Source organism: Pseudogymnoascus destructans (genome assembly GCF_001641265.1).
Source record: "Pseudogymnoascus destructans isolate 20631-21 unplaced genomic scaffold scaffold_3, whole genome shotgun sequence".
Classification (NCBI taxonomy): domain Eukaryota; kingdom Fungi; phylum Ascomycota; class Leotiomycetes; order Thelebolales; family Thelebolaceae; genus Pseudogymnoascus; species Pseudogymnoascus destructans.
The window spans coordinates 15,520-36,960 of NW_020167522.1; the positions used below are offsets into that span (position 1 = coordinate 15,520).

Genomic DNA, 21,441 nt, shown 5'->3' on the forward strand with positions numbered 1-21,441 from the left:
CCGAAAAGATCCAGCTCTAACAAAGACAGCTGCAGGCCAACAAAACCATAGCAAATATCTAGAACTGCTGCGCAACTATCCGAATTGAATTTGCCTTTTATCAGTATAAAGCGGCCAAACATCGGAGGTAATGTGAGATAAACGTGGATTAAAGGGGATATCAACAAGGGGAGGCTCCAAGCCAGCCTCGGTCCTGAGTGAATTTAGATGCTGGCAACACCGCGTGGGGGGAGGATTAAAAACTAAGCACAATCTTCTCCTCCACATACCGTCACAAGATTCACTTACAAAATTGATTCCAACAAGGAAGGCGGTCTTCCGACGAGACGAAACAAAAAAGAAATCAAATTTTCAGGAATAGACAGGTAAATTGTAGAGAATTGTTATTATCTTTATTCATGTTCCATGTAAGAATGTCAAAGGCCATTCTGGGGTTACGAGCTGGATTATGAGGATATTACAGGCTCAACTAAGCCATACTCGCGGTGTAGTTCATCCCATACATCCTTCGCACCATCATATTCTTCAAGATCCTTCTTGGTATCTTTATACTCCTCGGCTTCTTCAGGTGCAATGTTCACTTGACCCAAGCCCGCCAGGATCCCTTCCACCTTGGTTTTCATACTCTCAATGCCGTTGGTTTCTGCCTTTGACCTCGCTAATTGAGCTTCCATCATTAGTATCAGACTCTCTCGCGCCTGGTGAGGCCTATATTCGTTCAATAAATGGTGGAAGTTTATGAATAGTGTTCGTAAATCTTGAATCTTCTCGGCATATTGTTCAGGGTTGACGCTCATGATGCCCATGAGTTCAAGAAAGTTCAATAGCAAAGATTTGGCAATTCGCTTCAAGATCAACGTGCGATCTGAATGTGATTGTTTATCTGGTCCTGCACTGGAGCCTGATGGTGTGGCAGGAGGAGAGTAGAGTTGTTCGATTCCTTGCTCGGTAAGGGACGGCAGGATATCGTTCAGCTGGTAGAGTATTAGTTTAACAATCCGTATATCATCAAGCAGCAAGCTAGGCATAGGAAACCACATACATTGTAGATGTCTCCAAAGCTCCTGTACGTTCCTTCGGCAGGAGGCTCTGGCGGCTGAAGGTATTGGAGATCGCCTTGCAACTCAGGTTCTTTGGGTGAATCATCCTTTTGGCTTGAGTCGGACTCTCTTCCAGCGCGTAATACGGATACACGGGCGAGATTTTCTTCGGTGAAGTGCTGGTAAAACGGAGGTGGGCTTGGAAAGGCCAATGCCTGGACATTCCCTTGTTGTTGGTCTGCCATTGAGGCAGAACTTGCGGCACAGCCGCTCAGAACCAGGCAAGGTTGTTAATCGAGTTATCCAGCATTTATTTCACCGCGTCATGGTGTATCGTTGGAGCGTTATGCCATAACTCCTGTGGTTGAAGAGTTACGACGCGGTACTTGAGGTGGTGAGGAGGGGCACATACGCGGGATCGGCAGGGAAGGTCAATTTAAAGCTTGGGGTGGAGCAACGCGGCTTTGGTGACAGGGATCGCAGTTCGACCCTGTGGGAACCACCGCCAGAACGACACACGACAACGTTCGTCAGCAGAGAGTCCAACGCCAAACCTCATCGATAAATGCCACCGCGTCACGGTATAAGAGCATAATAACGTCTCATCGGCACCTAAAACCTGTACCAGCTACTTGGATGCTATAAGCGACAATGGTACAATCGAAGGGGAAGGATCGGGCTACCAATGGTCTTACCAGCCAACCAGGCGTGGTCGGGGCGGTTGCCAGATTTTGGCAAAAGACATATGCCCCGGATTATGTTGGCCTGGCAGTCCTTATAGCTGCTTATATTGTGGTATGAACCCGGCCGTGACTCTAAATGGCCTTTGCTGACATGTTGCGTGTGGATGAAGCTCGAGTTCAACACCACGCCATTCCATAGATTATTCGAACTGGGCAACATTGACCTTGCCTACCCTCATGCGGAACATGAGAGGGTTCCCGTCTGTGAGTCTCAGTCTTTAGATTACTCGAATTCTATACCCGTACTGCCCAAAGGTGTTCGTAGGGCGTGTGCGAAGCAACGAGCAAGATGTCAGCAGTTATCCATTTATACGGAGAATCTGAAACTTTCAGAGGCTATTTCAGCACTGCCCCTATGAATACTTCCGAGCCACGCAGGCGCCTTTTAGAGCACTGGCTGACTATAGTTAGCAATGATGTTCCTCTACGGCGGCGGTGTCCCCCTCATAGCAATGGCTCTCTGGCTCGCCATCTCCCGCGCCGGCTTCCACAAGTCCCACGTTACCATACTCTCGTTCTTCATCGGCATGCTGTTAACGGCTGTCATTACCGACCTTATCAAAAATGCTGTCGGCAGGCCAAGACCTGATCTCATTTCCCGCTGCAAAGCGAAGGCGGGCACACCTCTTCATACACTCGTCTCATGGGAAGTTTGTACAGAGAATGACCACCACCGTCTCCATGATGGATGGCGCTCTTTCCCTAGCGGACACTCCAGCTTCTCATTCTCTGGCTTGGGTTTCCTGGCGTTGTTCCTCTCCGGCCAGATGCACGTTTTCCGCCGCGAAGGCGACTTGGCAAGGGGTCTATTGGCATTAGCGCCGCTGATACTCGCAGGCTGGGTTGCAATTTCGCGATGCGAGGACTACCGGCACGACGTGTATGATGTTACTATTGGCAGTGTTTTGGGGATGATTGTTGCTCATTGGAGCTACCGACGGTTCTATCCGCGTCTGAGGAACGTGAATTGCGATTCTCCGTATGCATCGCGGACATCAGTGACCTCTGGGGGCGGGTTTGCGAAGGTCGGAAACGATGAGGAGGCGGCAGTTATGCATGAAGGGACCGGGCCGAGTGCCTTCAATCTCGGTGAGATTGATAGCGGAGACTCGGACTGAAAGGCCGATTCCTCATGGGTTTATGGGCTGATCGAATGAGCTCATCTATTTCGATTTTGCACTTGAGTGAAAAGAGCGGATCATGTATGAATACACTGCGGGGAACTTTAGGGCTATTATGAAGACGGGTGTATACATCTACGGATTATAAGCCACACGGGATGTTTATAAATGGACATAGCATTAGCGCAAATGATGATACGGAGGAAGCATTGAATTGTTCAAAGTTCTTGTCATTTCTCTCGCTCTAGCATAAAAGTACAATAGCCGCTCAGCCAACTTTCGTGATATTCTAGGTGACAACTCTATCGCCGTCGCTGGTATCTTCCTTCGCCAAGTCGTTCTCCTTCAGTAGCGTTTCGATCTCCTCCGCGCTCCATAAATGATGGTATATCTTGCCCTCCTTCGTCTTGCCAACAGTTGCGAACTCGACTGTAAAATATGTTAATTCACTTCATCAGTAATCAAAGCGCGCAAAGGAGACTTACTCTTCTCGCTGCTAAGCTTTGTCGCATCCATCGTCTTGCTAAGCACTTTCACGGCCATCACGCACGCCTCCTTCAGGTTGCAATCCTCCTTGTAATCCTGCTTCAGCAAGCTTTGGGCGCTTGCGTTATTTGCTCCCACACTTGTTGCCTTCCACCCGCCGTAGTTGCCACTGGGGTTGCTCTGGTACAGCTGGAACTGCCTTTGGGGGTCGTAACCTGCGTAAATAAACGAAACACCGAATGGGCGCAGACCACCGTGCTGCGTGTAGCCTTGCTTGAGATCGCATAACCTCCTCACAAGCTGTTCGCATGGGATGTCTTCGTTGTAGGTAAGGAGGTAGCGTTGGGCGGCTTGACGGGCGTAGTTGATGAGGATGTTCGCGTCGGAGACCATGCCTGCTACTGCGCAGATCATGTTGCTATAGAGAGTTTAGAATCCATCCTGCTCAACAGAGTATCTGACCACGTACTCGTTCAAGATGTAGAGCTTCTCAGCTGACGTATCTTGCTCCAGAAGCTTGCTGGTAACCTTCCTCTCAGCCGCCAAAACGATTCCATCGGTTGCTAATATCCCAATCGCCGTTCCCGCGTGTGAAATAGCCTCGAGCGCATATTCGACCTGGTACAGACGCCCTTCGGGCGAGAAGATCGTCGTCTACATCACATTAGATTCAGCCTTCCAAACACGACTACCTTGACGCATGCTTACTCGGGAATCGTATCTTCTCGACATGTTTGGTAATTATTCGAAAGTTCACTGAAATTGAAGACGGGTATCAAGACCGGGGAAGTGAAAGTTCAGCAGAAGGTTTGGTGGTAGGGAGATAGAGAGTTGATGTGTTGGTTGTGAGGACGTCTGACCCAAGCCAAGCTTGGGGGAGCTTCAGGCAAGCAGGTCCACGCGTGTTTAGCGCTAAATTATTCTTGCCTTGGCGCCTCACATCATATCTTTTGGCCAGACCAATAAAGCATGACGAACGAACTGGACCATATTCCTTCCCAGAACTCTTTTTAATGATTGTCTGATTGATAAACTGCTGCGGTAACGGCAGTCAAAATATAAAATGCTAAAATCAACGCACATGCCGGCAGCTCAAGGGCGGCCGTCTCTTCCACCTGGATGGACGGAACATAAAGCTCCTACAGGTCAGTCACGTTTTTTCAGCTCACTTTCTTTGGGTCTTCAAATATTAGTTTTGAGTCCATCATGTTACGGCGGTTCTTTTACGTCTCAATTCTTCTGCTCGGACCTGTTCGGGCATATACAGGGCGTCATATTGAAGGCCCCAACCAACCTCCAAGGAGAGACATGCTCCAAACTCATTATAGGAGAATGTCCGCTCACTGGTTTTTTTTGTCCTACTCCCACAGGCTACGATACATAAATCGGCGTGACTTCGGTTTTCTTCGTTTATAATTTTTTCCAAGTATAATACGCTGACATCCTGACTAGGTCACACCTATTATTATAATACTCTTACCAAGAAGTCCACATACCAGCGGCCTGTTGAAACGCCACCGGCTCCTCAAGTCCCTGCTGTTGCCCCTACCAATCCGGCACTTAGCTTCCTCCAGTACCAATCAGTTGGGAATTTGGGACCAGGCTCTGCTTTTGGACCTCCTTCTGCCCATCACGACAGCAGAGGTGGCCCAGATAGTCATCGAGGAGGTAGAGTCGGACATGGTTCACAGCGTGACTCGAGGCCGAAGCCACAGCCAGTTGACAAGCCAAAAGCAAAGCGTGCTATTCCCGGATGTGAGCCATGGTTCCTCATTGATACCAAGCTTGGGAGGCGGTTTGCGTACAACTCCGAGAAGAACCAGAGCTTTTGGCGTATACCGGAAAAATTAAAGGAGGGTATCTTAGCAGTTGATCAACAACGTATTAAGGAAAAGGCTGCCGCTTGGGCAGGCGAAAAATCAGCTGAGGCGGCTCAAGCTCCAGGGGCGCAAGAGATGCCAGGCGCTCAATCACGTCCGAAGCCGGAAGTGCCCACTGAAAGCCATCCAGAGGCTGATGATAGTTCAGAATATGAAGAAGTTGAGGTTACAGATGACGAGGATGAGGATAATACCTCGAAAAGGCAACGGACTGAAGAACCTGGCCCGCAAGGGCCCGTTGAGTTCACAGAGGATGACATTGCATTTCAACTGGCCGCAATGGGCCAAGATTACGGTCTCGAACCAGGAGAATACGACGATGGCAATATGGAAGAGTGGGAAGAGGGTGCCGAAGGTATGGAACTAACGGAAGAGGATGCAACTGCTCTCTTCAAAGACCTACTCAACGACTCCGGTGTGAGCCCGTACACACCGTGGGATAGAATAATAGAAGAGGGGACACTAGTCGATGATGCTAGATACACCGCCGTTGCCACAATGCGACGCAGGAAGGAAGTCTGGGACGAATGGTCGACGGAGAAAATTCAACAGCTGCGTGAAAGGCGGGCAAGGGAGGAGAGGAAAGACCCGCGGATACCATGCCTGGCATTCCTGCAGAAGAACGCAACGCCGAAGCTGTACTGGCCCGAATTCAGGCGCAAGTTTAAAAGGGAGCAAGAGATGCGCGATACCAACCTCTCTGACAAAGACCGTGAGAAGTCTTATCGAGAACATATCAATCGACTCAAACTCCCACAAGCTACACTCAAATCCGACTTCCTCAACTTGCTCAAAGAACAGCCACCAGCATTACTCAATAATTCCACACTCCCCTCGCATCTTCCGCCAACCGTACTAGCGGATATAAAGTACATCTCCCTGGATCCCTCTATCCGAGACCCTCTGATCGAGACGTTCATCGCAACGCTCCCTCCGGCACCGGAAGTGGCAGAGGCCGAGGAAGATGAGGAGGCGCAGAATGAGAGGAAGGAGAGGGCGAGGAGACAGAAAGCCTTGGAAGATCGGGAGAAGAAGGTTGCGGAAGAGAAGCGGAGGCAGCAGAAGACGTTGGCTTTTGGGAAGGGGAGGATGCGAGAGGAGGAAGAGGAGATTGCGAGAGCCATGAATGTTACGAGGAAGGGCCTGAAGGGACATTTAATGGAAATGGATGTTGATGAGGTAGACGCGCCAGCCCCAGCCCCAGCCCCTTAGTGAGGTTGGTGGTATGGGTTGTCACGGGAAATAAATAGTTGTATAACATATGAACGCCAGCAAAGCCTTTAGGGTATCATTGTAGTATTACACAGCGACTTCGACCAAATTGTCTGTCTCTTCAACCATGCCATATATTCCTTAGCCGCGCAGCCTGAAGCCTGCCCAATTGTCATCGTCTTCCCCGTCGTCATCATCATCTTCATCTTCTTCCTCTGGAGTAGAATTTGGGGCCTCCGTTTTGCCTCCTCCTGCAGGTTCTGGAGCAACACGAGTGGGTTCTTTTACCCTCAATGCCTCCCTCTTCTCCTTCAACCTCCTCACCCGCTCCTCTAATTCATTCATTTGTTCAAACTCATCTTCCAGTTTCCTCACAGCATCCTCCCTATCCCCCTCCAAGTCCGCCTCAGCCTTTTCTTTCCTAGCACTCATCTCTTCCTCCCTCGATTTTGCCGCGACCTCCTCTGTCGTCATTGGCACCGCGCTTATGACGGCATTGTCTGTTGTCTCGGCCGTGACTTCAGCTGCCGCGATGTCGGCTTCGAAAGCTGCCCATTCATCTTCGTCAACTGTAGGGAGCTTTGCGGCTTCTGGCGCTGCATCTGGTGCTTTGAGAGGTGTGGCGGGACGTGAGGGGAGCCTGAATTCTTGACCATTGGAGTTATTGGAAGGGGCATCTTCGGATTCCGCTTTCGTGGCATCGTCGAAGAATCCTTGAGGTAAGAAGCCAAGCAGAGGTGCATTTTTACTTCGTTTCCTGCTGGTGTCCGCTTGTTCTTCCTCCTCCTCGTCATCACTAGCCTTGCGCTTCTTGGTTTGCTTTGCTGGGGGTTCTTTTTCAGCTGAGGTGGCGGCTTGCGGTTTCTCTTCGTCGCCATTTTTGGTCTGTGCAGGTCCTGGTTCTGGGGAACCAGCTGGGAAACCTGATTCGTGGCCGTTCCTATTTAGGTGTATCAAATGATTCTCAGATCGTAGGTGGTCGTTCCATAACGATTCATTCTTCAGCTCAATATGACATACTACGCATTGTAGCTTCCCTGTCTCAGAGTATTTTGCATGCCGATAGCTGATGCGCCGGGCATTACGCTCATTCCGTAGTAGAGTTCGTACATCAGCCATCAGAGGGTTGTTCGTTCAAATCTGTCTGTTTACGTACGGCTTCTTATGTTCCAATCGAGCTGCCAAATGTTTCAATGCGACGCGAAGCCACCCCTCACTAGGAGCTTGGACCATCCCGCTAAATATGTGTCACGTGATAGTGATGGCAGGGGTTCTGCCACGTTAGATTTGCCCCAAAATGAGTTATCTTCGCCTCGCCCCCAACTCCAAAACAACATCATCATCGCGAACGACCTCTGCGCGCGATTTTCTCGACAACTAATATCGACCCTCAACATTCTGGGTCTTGTGCGCAAACAGCTATAACTCTGTTTGATTGTCTGCTAGCCCCCTATACTCGCACAAGGCGCGTTCTGGTTGGAATCTATAAACGCGCAGGAACTTGCGTTGCGCAACGCGCCACGGAGATTGTTGGAAGACAGGCATTGAAGAGGGCTTCATTCTCTGGGTAGCTCATTTGCCTTCTACACCTTAGCTTGCCCGTAGATCCAGTGATGCGCGCATGAACACTGCCGCTTGACTTGACTGGAATCCAATTGTAAAGCCCGATCGCCTGTGAATATATTGAAATCGCGATACCACTATCACCCAATATGTCTGGTAAGCATAGATCGCAAGCACCACGGCCGTCGCCGTGCGCAACAGCGTATGCGCGTGGCGTGTGCGGCATTCAGAGCTTCAATGCTAACGTGTTTCCCCCCACAGACGAACCTCGAAGGTCGGTCCGCGCGACCAAAGGCCAGCATACGAAGAGTCTCGATCAACTCGACCAACCTGCCGAACCATCGAAGAAGCGCGGAGGAAAGAAGGCGTCTGCCAAGAAAGTTTCCTCTCAAGAAGCCTCCGCGGAGGAAGAAGAGGAAGATGTCATTCGCTGTGTGTGCGGAGCGGAGGAACAAGACGATTCCGCTGGAGAAGACTGGATCGCATGCTCGGACTGCGAGGCCTGGCAACACAATGTGTGCATGGGCATTACAACCGACAAAGATGTTCTCGAGAACATGGAGTACTGGTGCGAGAGGTGCAAGCCAGAAAACCATAAGGAGCTGTTAGACTCCATAGCTCGTGGAGAGAAGTTGTGGGAGACTCGACTCAAGGCACACGACCAGGCTATTCTCGAGGCACAGAAGAACAAGAGAGGGAGAAAGGGTAAGGGCAAGAGGGTCAGTGAGGTGAGAGCCGAAACGCCACAGAATGGCAAATCGAAGACACCAGACGCTCAACCCGAGGCCAAGAAGGAAAAGAAGGAAGCCGCCAGTCGCGCAGGAAGCACCAAGCGCAAAACTAGAGACGAGTCTCACGATGAGGCCTTGAAAGTTCCCAAATTACGCAAGGTGTCATCATCGCCTGCACCACCGGACGAAAATGTCCCCAAGGACCTTGCACAAACGATCTCACAGTTGGATAGCTCCCGCCAGGGAGCGGCCAAACTTCTCAACAAGTCTCTTCAGTACTCACTCAAAATTTCTCTGAAAAATGGCAACTTCCAAGGCTCCGAAGAGGATGTTGACCCACGAGCTCTGAGCTTTGCACTTCAAATCGAGAGAGCAATTCACGATGTCTCCATCTCTAAGTCTGCGTATAGCACTCAAGCAAAGAAGGTGGTGGCGAACTTAAAGACTAATCAGGAACTTTGTGAACGGTTGCTATCAAGGTCTCTCACGCCAAGTGTCCTTGCAGTCATGAACGAAGATGACATGGCCTCCAAAGAACTCCAACGCCAAACCGCAGAAATGAAGGCACGTGCTGACAAGCAAGCTATAATGATCACCGAAGAAGATGGGCCGCGTATAAGGCGCACGCACAAAGGTGACGAGGTTATCGAGGACGAGCAATATGAAGCTGCCACCGAGGAGATGCCAGCCAGCCGCCGCCGCAGCATGCTAGATCCTAACCACGGAATGGGCGCAAGATCGCGAGAGCACTCGCCAGGAGAAGACGAGCACCCTGAGCTCCCAATGGATATCGACGACTATCACCCACAATATAGCACTCCTAGCAGTGCACAAAGGCCACAGCCAATATCGGTAGACTCGCAGGAGACCAAGTCAGCCCAGAGGAGGGCTAGCGCGGCCGACAACTTTGACATCAACAGCGTCTACTCCAAAGTCCAATCACCAACTGTCTCTCAGCATTCACGTAAGCCATCTATGGCAGCACCACCTCCACAAGCAAACCTGGTTCAAGACCCCGATATCGACAGGCTTCTTGACGATGGGACAGAGGCAAATTCGCCACCCTACGAACCTCCTGAGCATGCGGAAGATCCATCCATCATCTGGCACGGCAGTATGGTCATGACCTCTATTTGTGACTTCAGTGCTACTGCTAGACACGTGGCCGGCGCAGATCTCAGCACCGTCGGCACGCCATGGTCTAACCTTTTGGACCCCCGTCTCTCTGTCGCCGGCCGCATCGACCCCGGAAAGGCGACTGAGTATCTCTGCAGCCTCCGTTACAGCCCAAAGACCGATGTCACAGTCATCTCCCTTTCTGCATCTGGTGGTGAGCGCGCGGCAAGCGAGTTTATGCAGCTTTACGAATACTTCCGCAGTAAGAACCGATATGGTGTCGTCGGCAACAAGACACTCGCGAACGTTCGCGACACGTACCTTATCCCAGTACCAGCCGGAAAAGATAACGGGCCAGAGTTCCTCAGCAACCTCGACAACAACATGCTGCCAACGGAGCGTACAGAGCCAATGCTGATCATCGCCATTGTCGTGCGCGAGCCAGAGGGCCAATCCACGCTGGCCCAATCTTACGATGGCAGCGGCTCACCCTCAGTACCGTCCAATCACAGCCACCGCCAGCTCTCCCTCGGCGGCCAAGGGCCGTCCATGTCTCTCATCGTTCCCCAGCCACCGCAAGGCATGTTTGCCACCCAGTCCCCCGCCCACGCTGCACCAACCGCTGGCGTCACCTCCACCCAGCCACCCAATTCTGAGCAGCAGCGCCAGGCTCAACAGCTTCGCGGTGAGGCGGTCGCAAGGGAGATCCTAGGCGAGTTTATTACGGCTTCCACGGCGACCTTCCTTATGGCGCAGGCGTTTCGCATGGAGCCCACCGAGTGGCGTGTCATCCGCCAGGTGTTTGAAGAAGACCCGGATACCCGCGGGGATCTGAAGAAACTAAGTGAGCTCCTAGAGAAGAAGGGCCAGGCCAAGGCTGCCGAAGATGCGGCCAAGGTTGCTGGCGCTGGTGCCATCGGTGCCCTACAGTGAGGTGTGAGAGATGGGAGGACTTTGTGTGAAATAAGGGGTTTATCGGAATCTCTGGAGGAACTACGGATTGTTGTTCTTATATTACGGAAAAGTTGGCAGAAGGGGGATGTAGGGACGAATACCTTGAACGGGAAACGAGCTTCGTTTGGATGATTGTGTTCGTCTTAAGCTTATGATACCACGGCCTGGGGCGGTTTAATTGGGGGAATAAGGCAGGGGAGGATTGACTGTATGTCAGGTTGCTTGGTTTGGGACTGATGTTCTTGTACTTTAGTTGTGGCATTATTGCTGATGTAGGAGCTATGTCCATAAGGCTTATGATGCTAAAATGTAACTTCAAAACTACTCTATGCTGAATCTTGGAATGTTGTTTTATTGTTAAGGCGGGTTTTCTATTTATTCGACTAAAAATTATATGATTTCATTAAATACTCCCGTAAATTTTAAATGAGTTATATTTAATGTGATTTTCTACTAAAGATTATATAAATTTGCCATAAATACATAAATACGGACGGACAGTGTTCGGCACGGATCGTATATGACCTGAGCTGATCCGGATACTGATCCGGATATATCCTATCCGCCAGGCCTACAACCTATCCTTGCGATCTAAGGATATATCCGGGTCTTGAGGATATTGCCAAGAGTAGCTAAGAGTAGCTAAGGCCGCACAAATGCCAACGTGTTCTATGGTTCAAATACTATTATAAATGTGACGATTGTGGTAAAAATGAGTGACTCGGAGTTATCAGATTTGCCATCAGATCATTTCCTTAATATCTAAAGATAATAAATAAGCTCAAGGCTTTGTAGAAGGAGGTTGGTATATCATGGACAATTAGCCTAGCTTGTGTTGCTGCGTATAAGAAGCCTAATGAGTACTATACACTTGCTACAAATCAACGATGGAGTCATTTAGGGGTAGCTACAATTTGCGATCCACGCATGAATTTCAACGTATTTAATAGCCTTTAGCCAAGCAGTGCTGAAGAAGTAAACCGGAATAGAGTTAAGCAGCAGTTTGATGATGTCTTTATTCAATATAGAGACCGCTAATACTATCTCGATGAGGAGAAAAGGGAAGCTGAGGCCGATTTACCACAACTGCCTATAGAACCCGACTCTGACGACGATTTATTATCTCTCATAGCATTTACCAAGAACCAGAATGGAAGCGCTAGCTTGTTGAGCCCCAGGTAGGTCTAGTAACCGATATCCTTAAATATTAGGCGGCAAAGCAATATCAATATCCAATTATAGCTGCAATTGCTCGGGACCATTTAGCAATTCTAGCAACATCTGCTCTATCGGAACGGGTCTTTAGTAATGGAGCTGATATTCTTACGAAGAAAAGGAATAGGCTAACTCCCGAAACACTTCGATATTTACTATGTTTAAGAGATTGGGGTCATATACTAGAGGTTGAAGATAGTGAAGCTGAAGACGCTGAAGACGAGGGGGAGGACTAGTCGTTTAGCTATGCATTTATTTTATCTATTTTAAGCCTCAATATCCTAAAGATCCGGATATAACCCGTATCTATCCGTCAAATGTGACCGGATCATGATCCTATCCGTGACAGCTGCGGATCAGATCTGGATACTATCCGCCGAACACTGCGGAGGGATTTATTCACGTTGGGATATAGTTCGAGTTAATTTTGTTGATTTTTATAGGTTCGAGCTACTGTTTGAGCTACTATGTAAACTCACGGCAAATGGAAGCAGTAGCCAAAATAAACGAGGGCGTTCGTTAAATACACTTCTATACGCCCTCGTATATTTTGTATGTGGCATCCCCCGGCCGTGAGTTTCCATATTCTAAAACGCCAGGAGACTTGCCTCACAGTTTTTTAATTACCCCCCCAACCACCCTGCCTGTAATCATTAACCTCGTTCTCTCGTGTATATACTGCTTCCGCGAGAACGCCATTCCCCGTCTTCAATCTACAGCCAATGCAATCCGCGGCAGCCAACAATCTTAAGTCTACAATATGCACCCCTCCCAGCCTCCACCTATTTTGCAGCTCCCTTCTCCTTCTCCACCTCATCTGCCCAGTTGCTCCCGCTCAGACCGCCGCCAAGAGATAGCTTATCAAGTGCCGCATGCGCAGGCTTTGCCGGCGCCGGTGCCTGAGCTGGCGCTGCAGTAGCCGGGAGAGCAGGGAATTCGTCTGCAGCTGGCGTGGCAGTTGTCTGGCCACGAGGCCCAGCCCCGCCACCACCACCACCACGATGTCCACGGCCTCCTCGTCCACCGCGACCACCGCGTCCCCCGCGCTCGCCAAACTCCGGACTAGAAGCCGGCGCATTGATATCCTGCCACAACCCACTGCGCTGTCCCCCATCACCCCTCGCCCTCACCCCCCCATGCGCACCGCGAGTATACTGACTACTCGACCCCCTCGACCGCCCATTCACAATATCCGCCTCCGTCTTCTCGCTATCCCACTCTCTCCCACCCTGCGCCTTGATCTTCCGCTCCCTGTTCTTCGCACGCTCCATATCCATCTGCCTCACGCTACGACGCTCCTCCATCCGCTTCGCCGCCGCCTGCTCCTCGCGCTTCAGGTACGCCGCCTCATCCTGCTCCGCCCGCGCGTGCGCCTGGCTCTTCGCAGCGTTCTTGACTTGCATGCTCGCCATCAGCGCCGTAAGCTCGGCCTCCGTGCGCTTCTGCGGCTTCGCGGGGCCGGTGGCCGAGCGGTCGCCACGAACAGAGGTGACGCGGCTTGCGAGCGGTTGAGAGGGTGCGGCGGCGCCGCCAGCAGCGGCGACGGTGGCTGGGTCGAAGGCAGGTGTGGGTGCTGGGGGTGGCGTCGGAGCTGGAGGTGGGGGGCTGGCGAGAGCGTGTTGCTGAGCTGGTGCGCGGGGTGTTTGGGGCGCGCTTGCGCCGCGGCGAGTGCCGCCACCACGGCGGGCATTGTTGCGAGGGCGGAATTGCTGTGGTGGGGGTTGAGGGGTAGACTCTGCCTCCTGCTGGCTGGTGTGGGCGGCGATGTTCTCAGCTGAGAGCACGGCAGGAGTAGGGAGGTACTGCGGGGCCTCGGGGGGGTAGATTTCGTCGGAGAAAAGGTCGTCAGCCCCTCGGCTCTGGGCAAAGTCGTCCTCCATGTCGACGGGGTAAGATCTGCTCCGATCGCCTCCACGAACGGACGTGTTGCGCTAGAAACACCGGCTGTTTGCACCTGATGTAACTTGGTCTGGCGTGCGTACGTGTGTGCTGTGTGTGTATGTGCGTGCTGGTTGTTGATTGCTAGACAATAACAAAAGCGTCTATTGGACTATTGGGTGGACTGGGTACGGATACGACAGCAACCACGATAGCGCTTAGGCCTTCATTTCTGCCGCCGGACCCCGCCAACGCGGGGACAAACACGGAAATCCACTCAACAAACCACTTTACCCACTATACGAATCCAGCAATTGAGCTCCGCCGACTGCATTACGACTGCATTGATGCTGCTTCACTGCTGCATCACTGTAGCGTCCTGCACCACTCCTGCACCACCTTGCACACACAGGGACGTTGCATCCCTTTCCGTGGTGGTGACACTCAGCTCCCCACCAGCCCACGTTTCGGGTCCCCCGCCGCAGGGCCGCCCCGGCCGCCTCGCGACCTTCTGGTGTGCCCCCCCCCTTCCCCCATCCCCAAAACGCGTCCCACCAATGGCTGGCCACCGACTCACATTCGCGGGGCTGCACTCGCACCTTAATCGGCGCGCAGAGCTCTGCGCGCTGGCGATTGGCTGCGCGCACACAGCCATCGCGAGTGCGCTTGCGTTCACATGATTGGCATCGGTCCCAATGATCAGCTTGGGAGCTTCGAGGTGAATTTTGACGTCAGAGCTTGCTTGTGTGCAGCGCGGGATATGGATTTTAGAGAAGGGAGGCTTTTACGGCATTCAGATTGAGCTTTGTTATGGTTTTCTGCAAGGCTCGAGGGCCTGGGAAGGGGTCGCCAATTTCGCCGCTTGGTCAAAAGGCGGTCTTGTTTACCACAATATGCGACGCCTAATGAGAAACAGGCGGAAAAGGGCGCTCGGATAGCCAGCTGTTCCGCGTAAACATGGTCACCAGTGAGGCAATAATAAGAAGATCCAACATTTCGCTTCACTCAACTATACTAATTGGCGACTCAGCCCCTCGAGGCACCTCTTGAGACATGCATTGAGACGGGGGGAGAGGTTGCCTAAACAATTTGTGATGAACCTCCCTTGCCGACATGTAGTCCGCCTCGCATCTTGATATTGACCACTGATCAGTTCCACCGTTGAATCCCCCATGATGGCGCCGAGTTTTATCAGCTACATCGAGTTTAGATATGCCCCAAGGACTATCCATTGGGATCAATTTCTGTAAACGAAATACAGCCGCAGTTAGACCGCCAGGCAATGACCAAGGGACCGGTAAGTGATAGACGATGACAGAGAATCATCCAGATTCCTATAGTGGCGATATGCTCTAGCGTCCGGAGGAAATGAAAAGAAGAACAACCAGACTGAGCTCGCCACGTTGCAAACTCCTCCTCAACCCCGCCCCAGACTTACATGGTAGTCATGGCCTACCCCCCAGGCCATGATGAGAGAGGCATTTATCCCGTGTGCTTTACCAAGAGGGATTATCAATCTCGTGTTGGTTGCACATGGAACAGACGGAACGAGCACCCTCCCCCCCCGCAAAGTTGACAACACATAATATCAACGGATGCCTATATTTTGTCAATGGTTGGAATATCACAAGGGTAGGTCCGAGGATTAACGGATTGACATCTTGCAGTGCGCTTGGCCTGCAGCAAAGGTGGTTGCATGAAGGCGGCCGGCCAGGCGGGTGGCCCAAAAGGAGGACAAAAAAGTTGATTTTTCTTTGCCACCGGAAGATCTCATGACTTTGACTTGAGATGCAATGGGCTACAAAGGAAGTGTCCAATGCTCGTGTTTTGATGCACGAAATCGGCAGAAAAGCACGTTGCTTCGACGCAGATCCAAGGTCCATAGTAGTCCTTTTAGCGTCATGGAGTGGCGATGCCATAAAACTTGTTTTTCTCAATTGAGCATAGGATGCTGGATTCCGTTTCTCAGTGTGACCGGTCCAAGACAAGTAAAAGGAGACTATCAAGGCTGAGGCCAGGCCTCGTATGCTTGGCATATATGATGATCCATTGTCGTTCGGGTTCCCACCAGTGATCGACAAGATTTGAACGTGGCAGGGTATAAGCGTGTCGAGGCGTCGGACAACAAAGCAATAACGTGATTGTATAGCAGATATCACTGCATATGCAACTCAGCAGAGGCAAGGGTGAAGCCTCAAATGCCTCGTCGGCTGAGGTAGACGGAAACAGGGTTGAGCGAGTCCATCGTAGATCGGTGAAGTGATATCGCCATGCATTGACCAATAGCCGAAATAAAGGGGCCTCGGATGAGAGTCGTCAGCTCAAAAGTCGAGTGGCGGGCAGGCAGATGTTTGAATCGGTTGGTAAACGAGGAGTTTGTGGAATTGGGCCTCCCGTTGGAGGCCTCACATGGGTATCGAGCGGGTCTTCTCCGGAGATGTGGTGGCCGCATCATTTGCTAATCTAGCACCTCGACGTGTTGAACAAGGGTAAGACAATTCCGAGAAGTTGTCAGTGGTCGGGGAATCACAAATCAAAACATTGTCGTGTTCGCAAAGCCGTGCCAGTATGAACGAGTTTGGGTATAAATACCTGGCTTCTTTGCTCCTCAGAAGCTCTTAATTCTTCAGTCCAGTCTTCAGTCTTCAATCTTCTCACATCGACTTCGAACAATCTTTCAACCAAACACCAGATATCTCTAAGAGTCTTCAAAGAGTTCAAAGTTCTCCTTTTCGAAACACCATCTTGCACTTCAGCCTTAATAGCAACACCAAGTAGGTAGCTGTCCGAACTCCTTACTCCTCCTGCCGCACATATTGACGTTTCAATTGCAGTTCCACCATCTCAAAATGTGCTTCTTCGACCAAACCCTTTACCGCTGCGGCGACTATAAGTGGGGCACCTTCCGCCAGCACTGCGCCAAGGAGTACCGCACCGGTGAGACCTGCGGTATGAAGCTCGTCATGAACTGCAACGAGGACCGCTCCAAGAACTGCCGCATCTGCGACAAGATCGCGACCAAATTGAGCCGCCGCCAGAAGGAGGTCGACCGCATCAAGCGATGGAAGAGCGAGCGGAACCGCAAGGCCTCCATCGAGGCCTCCGAGGATATCATCAGCGACCTGGATCGCGAGATCTATAACCTCGAGGAGGAACGATTGGATAGGAGGAACCGCTTGTGAGGAGAATTGTGAGCACCCCCCCCCCCCCCCCCCCCCCCCTGAGCTGGGATTAGCAGCTAACCGAAGACCTAGGGAGAGGGGATGAAAAAAATTACTTTCTGTTTTGTATTGTTCTCGTTTTTTGGTTTTTGAGGCTCCATCACTCGTTTCAGGAATAGTTGGCGCTGGGAAGGTGAACACAGGCAGATTGGGCGAAACACACACGCGATGCCACGAAAACCGGGTCTGCGGAGGGCTTTTTCCTTGTTGAATAATGAAATTAAATAATGAATGACGAATGAAATTACATGAAATTACCACAAACTCTCACCGCTCGATGCTCCCCATAGTGAATAGCCTGGCGAAGAACCGGAGAGAAAGGAAGAACCATGTGAAAAACCGATAAACTCACAGCGCCTAGAGGGAGGCTCCGCGGGTATGGCTGGGTGGTGAAACAACGGATAGGGTGTGAGGCGCTTGTTCAGTCTGAACTTGGCTCTTGTCATCCGGAAAGGCCAGGTCTGGTTGGAGGCAGATGTGGCGAGGTAAGGGATACTCATCCAACGTTACACATGAGAGTGAGGCACGGAAGAAAGATAGGTAGATGGTTGTTTCGGTATCTATAGTAGTTACAGTACGGCGCCATAAGTATGAATACAGGTCTGTGCTTTTGTATGGGAGAAGCACAGACCTGTATGCATACTTATGACGCCGTACTGTATTTACCGGTGTTGTTGATCGATGGATCGATGTTGTGAACGAAAGCGGGGAAATATATGGGCGCTTATTCTCTTTGTTGTCGTTGGCGACTTTAGGAACGTTGATCGCAACGGTAAGCGAGGCTGAGTTGACGACGAAGGATCAATCCTCCGCCCATCTCCATAACCCTGCCATTCCTTTCGCGTCAATACTCCACTTCTAACAGTATCTTTGCTGTCTTTTATATTGCGCGTTTCACGGCTGTTACTCATTGCTCCTTCTTTTCTGCTCACAGCGATCCTGACCACGACAATTTATTTGAGCCATCCCTTGTTTACGCAGTTATGGCTCTAACGTCTCACCTCCCCCGGATTAAAACCGGCCTTCATGGCGCCCAGGCCCTCCTCACCTTGGTCGCCCTCTGTATCACGATCGCATACATGGTCGGGCGTTCACGCAATGGCGGTCCCATTCAGTGGTACATTGCATTGGTATGTTTATCTTGATGTTGGATTGCCTCGCATAAACTGACCAAAACAACAGTGCTTTTTGTCCATTCCACCGATGATTTACAACAGCATGACACTTGTCTTTGCTCGCTCACGCAGCTGGGGCAACGCATACGTATTTGCCGGACTCGATGTATTATTTGCTATCCTATGGCTCTCAGCATTCGCATCCGTCGCTGCCTGGAACAACAACGGATACTGCTTCGGCGCATGCAACTTTTCGAAGACCATGGTTGGGTTTGGGTTCTTAATATTGTACGTGTCCTACACTTACACTATGGAGCAGGATCTTTTGCTAACTATCGCCATGTAGTGCTCTCTGGGTCCTCACATCTGTCATCTCCGTCTATGGAGCAATCTACTACCGCAACCACGGCTCCCTCCCCGGCGCGCGGATACCAAACAACGCCGCAATGATCGACCCCGACCGCGAGGCCTTCTCGACTACGCCACACGACGATGAATACGCCCCCGTCCATGGCAACGACAAGGACGAGCTAGACCGCCTGGGCCGCTTTGATTCAGAACTCCCAGGCAGCAGCAGCAGCCACCCCTTCGAGCCCGCCAGCTACGATAACGCCTTCGCGAGGCCTGGAGCTGACGACGAACACGAATCGCCCTATTCTGGAGGGTATAAGCCCAGTACCGTGGGGCCAGACACGGATACCAGCTATGGGGGTGCGGCTGGGGGCAGGGCGCAGTTCCCCAATGCCCCGTACTAAACGGGTTAGCGGCATATATCATGACTATTTTTAGAACAACGTGTTAGCGTTTTGTGTTTTGCTTATATGATATCCAGCTGCTAGGACTACCCTCGCAGTTTTCTCTACGTCATGTTGCGAGATTTATGTACATATATGATGTTTATATACTTTTCTATTTCAACTTGATCTTCTCAATAAATAGCTATTGACACGGTGTAAGAGTAGCGACATGTCATCTCCAAAAGTGACTGGCCCATAATTGTTGTAAGCCAGGAATCTGTCATGCTGACATAATCCAACATCAATAGCACGCCTCATTATGGAAATCAATTAAGCACATATTGAAATTGTTGTATCTGGGCCGATAATAAATAGTTGGTGCTGTCTAGCTATGCCTGGAGTTTATCTGACGACTCTCATCCGTGGCCCCTTTATTTCGCCTATTGGTCAATGCATGGCGATATCACTTCACCAATAGCAAAATTATCTTTTCCCGCATATGCGACGAACCGTACGTATATGTGGGGGTATCATGAAAGCATATAAACTCCCTGCGCCGATGCTTTACTGTTTTGTACAAGTTGAAACGAAATCCCCCAAGTGTAGGACATAGCCTATTTTGCCCCGCGCTCCATATCCGCGAACCCTCCTAGTAACGGCCCTACGTCAGGTTTGGTAATTCCTGGGCTCTTTCCGGAGATCTCGTCGTCTTCATCGTCGGATAGCCAGTCGGCGTCTTGCTTGCCGTCGGCTGTTGGGGGTCTGGATGTGTCCACGTAGGGCTCATCCATGGGTGGCTTTCCGGGGAGGTCTTTGTAAGTGACGAATCTCGCTGGTTGGGAGGCATAGGTTGTGGCTGCTGGCCGTTGCTGGCTCTGAGGAGCCATCGCGAAGATGTCGACAAGGTGACTGAGATTTCGTTAGTACAGCGTAACTAGTGATTGGAATCTGGATAAGGAAGGATATACTTGGAAGTCTCCGCTACAATCTTCTGCAGAGCCTCACTTTCGCGTTGCACATCCAGTGGATCGGCCTGCGTTGTAACCACGTTTTGATCGGTAAAGCTTCCATAGTTGTTTGCCAGAGGATCGTCAAAGATCAATCTTGACGTATCATCCTAGAGCACCAGTACAATTAGTCTTTGCTTTCACTCAAACGGGTTGTGAGGCCTGTAACACATACCTCTTCAGAACCATGGTCGCGACCCAGACAGGACGAACATATCCCCATTGTGGCCTAAATCAGGGACTTCAATGAACGGTACTATAGACAGTGCATGAACTCGCTAGAAGAAGACCTCGCTCAGTGAGGTGTTGCAAAGAATATGAGCCGACAGGGCATAGGGCTGAAACGGTATTCGAGATGTTGATAGACTGAAGTTGTCTGGGGGGGTTGGGGCGGGCGGTGAAGGAATTCTGCCGCCGCGGTCACTGACAGAAGATGAAGAAATATTTTATGAAGCGTCGACTTACAGATTTCTAGGACCTGCTATCAAGCATTTCTTTAATAAATAGCAAAACGTTATAGGCACTTCAGTAGATATTGCAGCAAACATTGCGTGTTGGAAGGTTTGTAATGCACAACTGTACGACTTTGGAGCTTTCCTTCACTATCAAACTTCTACTCATCCATAATCTGAGCTTCCGCATGGGGGCAGCTCAGTGATAAATAACCGGCCGGCCGGAGCCGCCGATATACAATAGCAGCAAGCTTGGCTTAGGGATCAACATATCGGCAACAAACGGACACCGAAGAACAGCATCGCGCCGCAAACATTCGCCGTGTTCCAACCAACCAAGCGACCAGCATTGAGTACGAGAGATCACCAGGGACGGCGTGGTGCCATTATGGCCTGTCCGCCGGCGTGGCATTGTTCGGCTGTTGTGATTACGTGATGTGGATAACCTTTAAACGGGTTCGATCTGCAGTTTATGCAGCAATACGAGGTTTCCCCATCACAAGAGTCCGAGGCTAAATGACATGGTATTCTTTGCTTGTGTCGTCATTGCTTGTGTCATTATGGGAATGTTAATACAGGTGTAAAATAGGTTCTATTAATGGAAATAGTGATTAGAAATTGGAGCCGGAAGCTGTGGCGAAAGAATCTCAGACTATGGAACACAATGAAAAATCGTTCATCATACCGGAGTATCAGTATAGAACAATCAGTACAATACAATGCAGCCTAGCTACGCGACGTGCGGGAGGCTTGTTTAACGTATCAGCCATTTGCTCATCCAGGGTTCCATGCTCCGCGATCAAGGCTGAAAGAGGCTGTTCAGTGATGATCACAAACAACCTGACCCTGGAACATAGCCAATCTATGCATAAACATCCCATCCCATAACCTATCCCTGATATACGGCACTCGTACCTGTTTCCTTAATTTCAAGCGGCCCAATCCAGGTCTCCTGTTCCACACGGCGGTC

The 21,441-nt window shown here is 50.8% G+C and overlaps 10 protein-coding genes across 10 annotated transcripts; 6 read left to right on the plus strand and 4 right to left on the minus strand.

Annotated features, from left to right (window-relative positions):
* Positions 1-362: 362 nt before the first annotated feature.
* MED7 (mediator complex subunit med7) lies at positions 363-1,424 on the minus strand. The gene is made up of 2 exons (XM_024465008.1): positions 1,043-1,424; positions 363-974 (listed from the first exon to the last, which is right to left on the minus strand). Exons 1-2 carry the CDS (start codon positions 1,283-1,285, stop codon positions 447-449), a joined length of 771 nt encoding a protein of 256 aa, XP_024327077.1. The 5' UTR covers positions 1,286-1,424; the 3' UTR covers positions 363-446.
* On the plus strand, positions 1,416-3,118 carry VC83_01326 (uncharacterized protein). Its single transcript, XM_024465009.1, has 2 exons — positions 1,416-1,835; positions 1,894-3,118. The coding sequence occupies exon 2, from the start codon at positions 2,197-2,199 to the stop codon at positions 2,899-2,901; it is 705 nt and encodes a 234-aa protein (XP_024327076.1). The 5' UTR covers positions 1,416-1,835; positions 1,894-2,196; the 3' UTR covers positions 2,902-3,118.
* On the minus strand, positions 3,119-4,259 carry VC83_01327 (uncharacterized protein). The gene is made up of 4 exons (XM_024465010.1): positions 4,099-4,259; positions 3,860-4,044; positions 3,390-3,808; positions 3,119-3,333 (listed from the first exon to the last, which is right to left on the minus strand). Exons 1-4 carry the CDS (start codon positions 4,120-4,122, stop codon positions 3,194-3,196), a joined length of 768 nt encoding a protein of 255 aa, XP_024327075.1. The 5' UTR covers positions 4,123-4,259; the 3' UTR covers positions 3,119-3,193.
* On the plus strand, positions 4,260-7,810 carry VC83_01328 (uncharacterized protein). The gene is made up of 2 exons (XM_024465011.1): positions 4,260-4,535; positions 4,843-7,810. The coding sequence occupies exons 1-2, from the start codon at positions 4,454-4,456 to the stop codon at positions 6,480-6,482; spliced, it is 1,722 nt and encodes a 573-aa protein (XP_024327073.1). The 5' UTR covers positions 4,260-4,453; the 3' UTR covers positions 6,483-7,810.
* VC83_01329 (uncharacterized protein) lies at positions 6,624-7,564 on the minus strand (the record flags this gene model as incomplete). Its single annotated transcript, XM_024465012.1, has 2 exons — positions 6,624-7,422; positions 7,506-7,564. The coding sequence occupies 2 exons, from the start codon at positions 7,562-7,564 to the stop codon at positions 6,624-6,626; spliced, it is 858 nt and encodes a 285-aa protein (XP_024327072.1).
* On the plus strand, positions 7,811-11,230 carry PHF3 (PHD finger protein 3). The gene is made up of 2 exons (XM_024465013.1): positions 7,811-8,201; positions 8,307-11,230. The coding sequence occupies exons 1-2, from the start codon at positions 8,195-8,197 to the stop codon at positions 10,823-10,825; spliced, it is 2,526 nt and encodes an 841-aa protein (XP_024327306.1). The 5' UTR covers positions 7,811-8,194; the 3' UTR covers positions 10,826-11,230.
* Positions 11,231-12,481: 1,251 nt separating this feature from the next.
* On the plus strand, positions 12,482-14,139 carry VC83_01331 (uncharacterized protein). The gene has a single exon (XM_024465014.1). The coding sequence runs from the start codon at positions 12,934-12,936 to the stop codon at positions 13,837-13,839; it is 906 nt and encodes a 301-aa protein (XP_024327071.1). The 5' UTR covers positions 12,482-12,933; the 3' UTR covers positions 13,840-14,139.
* A 2,649-nt stretch (positions 14,140-16,788) lies between these two features.
* On the plus strand, positions 16,789-17,121 carry VC83_01332 (uncharacterized protein; the record flags this gene model as incomplete). The annotated part of the gene is made up of 1 exon (XM_024465015.1): positions 16,789-17,121. The coding sequence occupies one exon, from the start codon at positions 16,789-16,791 to the stop codon at positions 17,119-17,121; it is 333 nt and encodes a 110-aa protein (XP_024327307.1).
* A 687-nt stretch (positions 17,122-17,808) lies between these two features.
* VC83_01333 (uncharacterized protein) lies at positions 17,809-19,228 on the plus strand. The gene is made up of 3 exons (XM_024465016.1): positions 17,809-18,290; positions 18,343-18,563; positions 18,622-19,228. Exons 1-3 carry the CDS (start codon positions 18,144-18,146, stop codon positions 19,028-19,030), a joined length of 777 nt encoding a protein of 258 aa, XP_024327308.1. The 5' UTR covers positions 17,809-18,143; the 3' UTR covers positions 19,031-19,228.
* A 398-nt stretch (positions 19,229-19,626) lies between these two features.
* Positions 19,627-20,242, minus strand: VC83_01334 (uncharacterized protein; the record flags this gene model as incomplete). Its single annotated transcript, XM_024465017.1, has 3 exons — positions 19,627-19,921; positions 19,981-20,129; positions 20,195-20,242. The coding sequence occupies 3 exons, from the start codon at positions 20,240-20,242 to the stop codon at positions 19,627-19,629; spliced, it is 492 nt and encodes a 163-aa protein (XP_024327302.1).
* Positions 20,243-21,441: the final 1,199 nt, after the last annotated feature.

Bases quoted from the DNA above. Each gene is read 5' to 3' on its own strand.
- VC83_01333 (XM_024465016.1), top strand. From the start codon at position 18,144: ATGGCTCTAACGTCTCACCTCCCCCGGATTAAAACCGGCCTTCATGGC. The intron at 18,291-18,342 runs GTATGTTTATCT...CCAAAACAACAG, and splicing joins TTCAGTGGTACATTGCATTG to TGCTTTTTGTCCATTCCACC. The intron at 18,564-18,621 runs GTACGTGTCCTA...ATCGCCATGTAG, and splicing joins GGGTTTGGGTTCTTAATATT to TGCTCTCTGGGTCCTCACAT.
- VC83_01327 (XM_024465010.1), bottom strand. From the start codon at position 4,122: ATGTCGAGAAGATACGATTCCCGA. The intron at 3,809-3,859 runs GTACGTGGTCAG...AACTCTCTATAG, and splicing joins AAGCTCTACATCTTGAACGA to CAACATGATCTGCGCAGTAG. The intron at 3,334-3,389 runs GTAAGTCTCCTT...CATATTTTACAG, and splicing joins AAAGCTTAGCAGCGAGAAGA to TCGAGTTCGCAACTGTTGGC.
- VC83_01328 (XM_024465011.1), top strand. From the start codon at position 4,454: ATGCTAAAATCAACGCACATGCCGGCAGCTCAAGGGCGGCCGTCTCTT. The intron at 4,536-4,842 runs GTCAGTCACGTT...CATCCTGACTAG, and splicing joins GGAACATAAAGCTCCTACAG to GTCACACCTATTATTATAAT.
- VC83_01326 (XM_024465009.1), top strand. From the start codon at position 2,197: ATGATGTTCCTCTACGGCGGCGGTGTCCCCCTCATAGCAATGGCTCTC.
- MED7 (XM_024465008.1), bottom strand. From the start codon at position 1,285: ATGGCAGACCAACAACAAGGGAATGTCCAGGCATTGGCCTTTCCAAGC. The intron at 975-1,042 runs GTATGTGGTTTC...ATACTCTACCAG, and splicing joins GCTTTGGAGACATCTACAAT to CTGAACGATATCCTGCCGTC.
- VC83_01331 (XM_024465014.1), top strand. From the start codon at position 12,934: ATGCGCAGGCTTTGCCGGCGCCGGTGCCTGAGCTGGCGCTGCAGTAGC.